The following is a 9,415-nucleotide window of genomic DNA, read 5'->3' as shown; positions in this document are numbered from 1 at the left end:
CTGCTGCTGCTGCTGATGGTGATGGTGATGATGCGGGAGTTGCGGGTTCGGGTGCTGCTGCTGATGTTGCTGCTGATGTTGCTGCTGATGTTGCTGCTGCTGCTGCTGCTGTGGAGGTTGCTGGTGGACGCAGTTCTCCTGACACTGGAAATCAGTGCACAGGATGACAGGCTTCTGCTCCGTGAAGTCCTCGGTCTCCTCCAGCAGGCTAAGGTTGTTGATGAAGTCGGCATTGCCGGCGGGCTCCTGCTTCACAGACGGCACGGGCGAGGACGTGTTGGAGTCGCCCGGGTTGATGAACTCCGGCCGGGGCAAGGGCCAAGTGCACGACCGGGGCCGCGACAGGGGCTCAAAATCCGGGTCGATTTCCACCAGGTGTGGCTGCTGGGCCGCTTCCGCCATGGTCGAGAGGTGACGGAGCAACAAGTGTTACAATGTCATGTAAATGTGACGAACCTGTCGCCCCTCGAAAAGTAGCAAGTTCGCCTTTGAAATGTGAGCGAACACAAGACAAAATGTGTCCGGGGAAACAGTGCTCCGCCTGGGCGCAAAGTCACTACACTGGAAGTCACATCCCAAGCCGGTAAAAATCTGTGTTAACCGCAACAAAAAGTATGTTTCCAAAAAGGCCTTTCATGAGGAAAAGAAGCTCGTCTGAGTGTCCACAGTGTCTGAGCCGCTGCTGTGTTTTTGGTATCCAGTCGTAGTGATGTTCCGTCTGCGCCCCAACAGCCTGTTGACTCTCTGTGTTGTACAGCATGTGAGGACTTACTGGAACTATCATTTGTCAGCTGACACCGCCCACTCTTGATTGACAGCAGGAGACCGCCAATGGACAGCGTCGAAAGAGTTGGACGAAAAAAAAATAGTCCTTGTTTTCATTCCTTCGTCTAGTAAACACTGTGTCTGAAGAGCAAAGAAATACTGAACTCTTAACCAGCTCAACGGGAGTTTATTCACAATCCATCGTGGCCGATTGTTTTACACTTTAGATCAAGATAGTACTTCATTTCTTCACTTTCTTCACTCAACTTCACATTTTTGTCACCTCGTTGATTGATAAAACCGAATTGAATTCATGTGAAAATGTCCTCTCACTCAGCCCAGTCCTTCAGTTATTTAGGGTTAAATATGTGTTTTGGTCATCTGCCATGTACATTATATACATTATTGATGGTCATGTTTTATCCCGTGCAACTCGTTGAGACAGCAACTCCGTATTACTCCTTATGAGTAGGCTTTAAGTTTCTAAATCCATTATCCACCAAAATGGATAAGTGTACTAGTACTGTTGCTATACAGCCAATGTTCATACCATATAATAATTTAAGGGACAGAGTTTACAAAAAATAACCTACAATTTCTCAAAACTAGCAATATTGATATACTAAAAAAGGTTACATCTTTACCAATAATACTAACTCTGTATAATAACTCTGAAAATAAAAACACAAAGACAGTTTTAAGAAAAGTATTAAAGCATATTTTGTTGAAAAGAAACGAAGAAAGAGCGGCTCCTCACAGTTAAATCAATGCACATACACAACAGTTAGTTAGTGTGTTCAGTTGGAGGTTTGCTGCCGGTGGTTTGTTGGATTGAAGCTGTTTTCTGCGCGTCCTCAGTCAACTATGGACTTTATTGACATCTTGTGGCCATTGTCAGGTATTACAACTAGACACAACCAGCATCTCATCTCTTCCGCATTTAACTCTCCATTTAGTCAGCATGACTAAAACACATGGTTGTAAAACACATGGTTCTTTTTTTTCTACCAGTGTTTTTTTTTAATTAAATGTATTTATCTGCTACTCTAACTAATCAGCTATCAAACAAAACATTGAGATATACAGTTTGTTCCAGTCAGGTAACAGTATTAAGCCAGCCTGTTAAAAATAGGACTTGTACAGAAAATAATAGTTTCAAAATAAAACCAACTGCCTAATGCGTTTTAACTGAATAAAGCTTCAAGATAAGATGGATAGAGAGCTTTTTTTTTATTTATTTTTTTAAAAATTCTCTCAGCAATGTCAACAGTCACATCACATGATATTTAACAGTGGTATCAAAGACAGGAAGTCCATAGAGTATATCGATGTAACAGCCTAGTTATGCCTCTAATTATCATGCTTTCATTTTGGATGGTTTCCTGTATTATTGTTGCTTCCCCTGGAAACGCCTGCGCTTGGTTATGCGTAAAGTGCGCCCTTTACGCGTGGCAGGAACAACTTGTTGCAATCCGCCGATAGATTTCACAAGGCGCTAAGAAAACGGAAGTACAGTGAGATTACAGGCACATTAAAAACCAGAGCATGGCTGAATTTCAAGGAAATTCAACTCCTGCCCTCCGTTCTCGAAAATGTTAGTTTCATTATGTGAAATCAGATGCTCATATGGAAACTTACTAAGAATTAAGGGTGGATACCAGTCCGTGTATTTGACAGGGTCAGACTCATCTTTTGCCCATATGGAGCAACGTGCTGTGAGCTTGTAGCACAATACATGTTTTACTGTTGCTGTTTGTGAGGGAAAGATTAAGATCAACACGAGTGATAAACAGCAGCAGACTGAGGAGACTACAGGTGAGCAGGGAATGTGTCCAGCCATTACTAATTTTACAAGTACTTTCAATTTTGTGTTTGCATGTATGTGCCAAAAGATGAAGGATGAAGGTTGTTTTGATATTTTCAGGTTCATTATCATCATTATGGCTACACAGCCCATGATCCAGGCAATCATTGACTTCTCAGCAGGAGCAATAGGTGAGATCTATCTATCTATCTTATTTACTAATTTATTTAAGTATCAATTTAGTAGTATTTAAGTGTATCTGGCTATTTTGTGTATTTTACATATTCTATTTATATTTGTGTATAGAGGGATTTTTATTGTCCCTATTTTTTATCTTTTTATCTTTATTTTACTTTTCTGCGCTTCATTGTTATTCTTTTGCACCAATGTACAAAGGCAAATTCCTCGTACTTGAAAACTTACTTGGCAATAAACCTGATTCTGATCTATATACTGTATATCTATGAAGACCCCATGGATCCTTAATCTAACCTATTAAAAAGTAAAATTATTAATCATAATTTAACTATAATCCAAGTTAACACAATGCATATGCATAATAACGTTTTGGTCCTGGGTTTTCACTCACCTCCACTGTTGCCTCTCAATCTACCGTTTCATAAAAAAAAGAAAATAAAGCTTGTACTGAAACACCATTATTAAGGATGTCCCATAGCATTGTTCCTCTATTTATGGGTAGGAGAAAATGTTGGCTTTGTTGAGGGAGAGTCACGAGGTCAGCAGCAAAAGTTTGTAAAGTGTACAGTTATGTCAATACAAAGTCATATCCAGCAACTACTGTGGGTCTGTGTACTGATGTGTATCTATCTGGGGAAGCATGACAAACAGTTCCCCGTACTTTACTTTGGCCACTTCTGCTCTGATAAGTCATTGCATCAGTTTTATCTCTCGTATTGAAACTCATAAAGACATTTCTTGAAATCCTTCCTCAGGTGGTACAGCCTGTGTGCTGAGCGGTCAGCCGTTTGATACCACAAAGGTGAAGATGCAAGCGTTCCCCACAATGTACCGTGGCTTCGCCCACTGCTTCGTGTCTACCTTCAGGCAGGCAGGACTACGTGGTTTCTACAAAGGCACGACCCCGGCCCTTTTGGCCAACATCACTGAGAACGCTGTGCTCTTCTTGAGTTATGGCCTCTGCCAGGATGCGGTCCGCTTTGTGTCCAGTATGGATAAAGGGGCCAATCTCAGGTTTGACACCTTTCAAGGCACATTTCTGTGTATTTATTTGTTTATTCATAATAAAGCTCCAGAACTGGCTGTGGTGGTGAGCACCATTTTGGCATATCAGTATTGTATGACATAACAAATATTATATAATAGTTCTTTAGCTTAGTTTCCAGGCCATCAGTATGACATCTTAGAATTGTCTTACTAATAATTTTTTTTGCTTCACATTTGTCACCTCCACATTTCCTTTCGGTCCTCCATGAGTTGCTGCTTCCTCAATCCACACCCTCTGCAGTAACATAAGTCAGCATGCACTATTGTGTAAAGCTTATGTCACAATTTTATTTCATTGTAAATTTCATATATTTTGGGGACTGTTTAAGGACTAAACGACTGACTGAATAATAACCGAGAGATAATTTTCTAACAGACCACTTTCATATTGTGAATTTGATAGTAGCACTGATGTCATTAAGATATTAATACTTATTAATTCTAAGTATTTAAATTACTGCTGGGAAGATGAATCCCTGACTTACTTCTGACATTGTATCATTTTGTGCAACTCAGAGCATATCCCATCTGTATTTTAGCTGCTGGATAGTTCTTGTTTTAAAGAGAAGTTTGTTTTCTTTCTTGAAGCTCACAGTTTTATTGACACCTGATTACGTCCTCAAGTGTTGATACTTTGATTTATACCGTAGAGAGACACATTTTTGCCCCGATATGCACATTATTTTACGAGAAATTATCGTAAAATCTGATGAGGAACTACAGTACATGTTTCTTGTACTTTTAGTGCACTGAATTTTGGAGGTCATTTGTAAGTCAGCAGACTACAACAGAGCAAACAACCTCTTATTTGTGGTAAATATAGGAAGGAATGTATGTTTTTCTCTTTTTTCCCTTATTGTTTCTTCTACTGTGCTCTTTTTCATTGCTCATTAGTGACATTCAGAAGGCATCTGCAGGGTCTTTAGCCTCCATCTTCTCCGCCACGGCGATATGCCCCACAGAGCTGGTGAAATGTCGCCTTCAGGCAATGCATGAAATGGAAGCAGCTGGCAAGATTGCAAGTGGACAGAGAAGGTCAGGGGGACCAAAAAGTGATAGTGGAATGAGCAGAACATGTTTAGTTTCAGTTGATACACCTTTGACTGTGTTTTGTGGTTTGATTACAGCACAATGTGGACAGTAGTGAAGACAGTGTTGAAGAAAAATGGTCCCCTGGGTTTCTACCAAGGATGGTCCTCCACCATTGTGAGGGAGATACCAGGTTACTTCTGCTTTTTTGGAGCCTATGAAATGTGTCGGTCTAAATTTGCACAGTACAAGGGCACGGACAAGGACAGCATAGGTATGGTTATTTTATTTTTTGTATTTATATTTAACAGGCATTTTTGCAGTTTATCATTTTTCTCTGACCTGCTGCCATAAAATAATATTCGTCTTTGCAGGTATTCTTCCACTCATGTTCAGCGGTGGATTTGGGGGAGCTTGTCTTTGGGTGATGGTCTACCCCATAGACTGTGTGAAGTCCAGGATCCAGGTCTACTCATTAGCTGGGAGGCAAGAGGGCTTTATGAAGACCTTCATGGGTATCCTACGCACTGAGGGTAAGATCTGAACATACATTTAAAAATTTGAATTGACCCAGATGGGTTCTCAACAGCATAGTTCACACATTTTACAGAAAAAAAGGGAGCACAGACTGGTTTATATCACGTGACCATGTAATCATAGTTTGAAGGACAGCCACTGTATAATTAGGCTTTTTGTGAACAACCTTGGTTCAGTAGAGAACACTGCTGTCAAGACTTGCGTTTCCCACTCTGTTCATAATGAGTTTAGAAATAACCGACCTCTCTATAGTAACAGAATATACCTCTCAGGCAGTTGCTGCTGTGTCATTTTTGACAGAGAGAGAGGATGGGAGAGACACAACTGCTGGTGGTGCCAGTAAATGTTCATAAATAAAACAGAAAGAAAAAAAGAAAAGAAAGAAAACTGAAAGAAATTGAAGTGGCAGATGGTTACAATGGAAATCCTGAAAGAAGCTGTAGATTCAGTTTAAGATTAAGCCCTGAATAAAGTTGATGTGTTATGTAAGTGTAAGCGCCCAGGGAAGTTAAAGTCGAAGCACTGAGAGGGATTTGCTGAAACATCGATTGAAGAGTAAGAGATGAAAGCACTTGAGCTGGTCTTAGATCCCTAAATGAATTGTATTTTTTCAGATCAAAGCAGCCTCTGAAAGGATATTTTTATTCCACTATTCTCTGTAAACTGTAGACACTGTGGTGTGTAAAAAACTACAGTCTGACCTGAATTGCCCATTTAGTTGACTATAACTGTACATCTCATCTCAGTCAGTCACAGCCACATGCCTCGCCATCTGCACCATCTGTTGGCATGATGGAGAGATATACAGAGTAACTTTGCCTCAGTGTGCATAGAACGGGTCGCATACTTTCTTTAGAAGTGCATTAGTTAAAAAAGTTTGACTTTGTAAATATCTGTTGACATGACACAAATGAAGCTACCCTTACAGTTACACTGATGCTTGGGAGGGAGCTATAATCACATGTCAGAACCTTATTGTGAACTTGTGCAATGTATCTAATCAACATAAAATCTGAGAAAACTACAAACGTAGTGCCTATTAGGGTAGCTGAAGTTTACGATCTCTGCTGGTCTGACTATTTGAATACGCATGCATGTTGTTACTAACTGGCTCATGCTCGGGTCCTGACTCATATGTTGGGGAATGACCTGTGTAGCTCTTTTACTCTCTCTTGTCCCGCAGGGTTCACTGCTCTGTACTCTGGCCTGACTCCTACCTTGATTCGCACCTTCCCTGCCAATGGAGCCCTCTTCCTGGCTTATGAGCTCAGTCGCAAGTTTATGATGGAGACAGTTGGTGCCTGATGTGGCGGACCTTTACACTCGAAGGACGTATTCTGCAAAACCCTGCATGGTCCTGTTAAATTAGTTTTATTGTGTCCTGGTGTTTGATTAAACTTGAAAGAAAAGTAAATGATGCATATATTGGTGCTTTGAGTATGGCTGTATTTCAATATCAAATTTAATGTGCTGACCACAGTAATTTAAAATATAGTTCTTAACATCAATGAGTCTTCTGTAATACTTAGAGACCAATTATATAACTTTTCTACCTTAAAATAACAGCTTCAAAATCATTTTAATGCTACACTATGACCTGTAATATGGTGAATAGTGTCTCTGTCATTCCCACTCTGCACCATCTGTTCTTGCACTTTGTAACTTTCATATTTTGTGGACAAGATGTCTTCTGGTTTTCTCTCTGATGTCCTCTGGCTGCTCTGCCTCAAGTCTCTGTGATTTACAGAGTTTCTTGATGGGCAGTAAAGTAACGGCTGTGAAATGTAGCTGCTATTTAGATTATATCCAAAAGTTCAAAGGTCAACTTCAGTGTGACCAGGGCTGGGACAGTTACTTTAAAAATGTTAGCCTATACAATTACAGATTTTAAAATGTAATCAGTAACATAATTCAAGTATCATTATGTCAAAGTTACTTGGATTACCTCAGTACGAAATATGCAAATAAATAAAATGTGTTAATAATGTTAATAATATATGATGTGTTTTCTTAAAATAACAAAACAATGTAACCCTAGAAAAGAAAATGGGGAAAACAAGATTTTTAGCATCCTCTGCTGTATTTTTTAAAGAAAGACTTGGTTTTCATTAAGCAAATTCAGGCAGTAGCCTATAAACCATTTCCACAGCTGGAACGTATAACTTGCACTGTACTGTGATGTTTTTCCCCTTCTGCTTTAAAGACAAAGTAATGGTAAAATTTCCACCCAATGAAAGCACTTTTTCACTAGAGGCCGTGATAATGAATTGGCAACTGTAAGATTACTGTGGTTTCACTCAAGAGCAGAGTGGTGTACGCACTACACATGTGCATGGTAGTAAATCATTCTTTATTTTAAAAAAGAAATCTTGCTTATTATTCAACTTTTTATTAAATGTAATATGGATTACAGTTACTGTAATGGAGTTTTTGTATCCCGATTACCTAATTACAGTATATCCATTATTCCCCAAGCCTGACATTATATGTATATATATATATATTATATACTACATATACGTTATAATGTTCTGCTAAAACACTTTCGGGATTATTCAAGTCTGTAATTCAGGAACAGAAGGAGCGATTGTGACCATATTTTACATTTGGTTGGATACTGAATTGATACACTAATTGTGGGTGCTCACCTTGAAAGTGTGGCGATTGTATAGATCTTCTGTGCTGTCAGGTCGAAGATGTGTGCGTAGCATCTACGTTTTAGAATTAGTAGCTTCTTTGCAGCAACATTCATGAAGCTGTTAAACAGACAGCATTCTCAGACCTCAATCACCTCCCCACACTAATGTACCATGGGGTGATGTTAGTAAAAACCACCCCTGATGTTGACAATGACGACGGCGATCCCACCATTTCATTGCATGCTCTGGCTGAGGTACAGTCGACTGCCTCTGCAGAGGAGAAACAACTTTGGTTTGACAGGGGAGTTGTTAAAGACTGCTCCACTGGACGTTTTTGTTCTGCCACAGGGTTGTTGGTGGCACCTGCATCTTTGATACCACAGTTGTTTGTTGTTGCGCATGTCGCAAGGGGGGGGGGTACTGAAAGTGTTACAAAACACTTGGTGGTCTCCATACATGGTTGCTACAGTTTAAAAACTGATATAATCATGTGAACTCTGAGCAGAACATATCAGAAAACCAGATGGCTCTTTCAAGCAAAGTAAAACCTGCACAAAAAACAAACTAAAGTTGACAGATTCAACAACAATTTCTGTATGTCAATCACGAAGGATCAAGAAACATAGGCTGGGAAGAGTGTATCATTCCCAATCACAAGACCTAATGAAAAGAGTTAAAGGAAAATCTGCAGGGAAACTAAGATGTACTGGCTGACTGCATTGCCGCTTGCACTAATGAGAACAAGAATGCATACTAACATAATAACCCATCTAAGCATTTGAGAGGACCCCATAAGGGTCTGCCACTTGATTTGCTGATGAAAGAAATGCTTAGCTGTGTCCATTGACTAACAAACATGCATGAGCTTTTGTTCAAACAGGTAAAAGGAGCCATTGGGAACCTTCCTGACGACACCGCTGATTAGGTAGAAGGGCGGTATTAAAATATTTGACACTTCAAATACCACAAAACAGTGATAAGTTGCACTATTACGAGTAAAATAAATTAGGACCACAGTAATCACTTTATTATGACCAGAGAAGAAGGGAAATCTATCATCTAATCAAAAAATGTAACACAGGGTTTTTCCATGTTTAGACACAATGTCATTTACTGTATATAATTTGTTTTGAAGTTTGTATTGATATAAAATGAGAAGGCATCATTGAAACAAATATAAAAATTGAAATAATGTTTGAAATTGAAAGTTCAGTCCTGAATAAGGGAAAATTGTACTTTGGTATGCAAAATGTATGGTACATTCAGACACCCTGATTGAGAAACGAGGATCAGATTGAAACCCCCTTGCATAAAAGTGCTAGTAACCTCTTCCTGGGGGTGCTTCTCTACTGCATGTAAAAATACTCATATGAAATATACAATGCTTTAATTACAT

General features: G+C 39.5%; 2 protein-coding genes across 2 annotated transcripts in view; one reads left to right on the top strand and one right to left on the bottom strand.

Moving 5' to 3' along the window:
• foxo1a (forkhead box O1 a) overlaps window positions 1-765 on the bottom strand; it is a 20,893-nt gene extending 20,128 nt beyond the window's left edge. The window contains exon 1 of the mRNA XM_035679628.1: window positions 5-765. Within this exon, the coding sequence (XP_035535521.1) occupies window positions 5-402 (398 nt within the window). The 5' untranslated portion in view covers window positions 403-765. The remainder of the gene's footprint in view (window positions 1-4) is intronic.
• Window positions 766-2,256: 1,491 nt separating this feature from the next.
• slc25a15a (solute carrier family 25 member 15a) lies at window positions 2,257-7,400 on the top strand. Its single transcript, XM_035679541.1, has 7 exons — window positions 2,257-2,580; window positions 2,690-2,760; window positions 3,523-3,781; window positions 4,709-4,849; window positions 4,942-5,117; window positions 5,218-5,376; window positions 6,564-7,400. The coding sequence occupies exons 2-7, from the start codon at window positions 2,706-2,708 to the stop codon at window positions 6,683-6,685; spliced, it is 912 nt and encodes a 303-aa protein (XP_035535434.1). The 5' UTR covers window positions 2,257-2,580; window positions 2,690-2,705; the 3' UTR covers window positions 6,686-7,400.
• Window positions 7,401-9,415: the final 2,015 nt, after the last annotated feature.

The sequence above is a fragment of the Morone saxatilis genome, unplaced genomic scaffold (assembly GCF_004916995.1).
Source record: "Morone saxatilis isolate NCDOM2014 unplaced genomic scaffold, NCSU_SB_2.0 Contig8, whole genome shotgun sequence".
Lineage (NCBI taxonomy): Eukaryota > Metazoa > Chordata > Actinopteri > Moronidae > Morone > Morone saxatilis.
The sequence above is the reverse complement of the archived record's forward strand: the minus strand, read 5'-3'. Positions and strand labels throughout refer to the sequence as shown.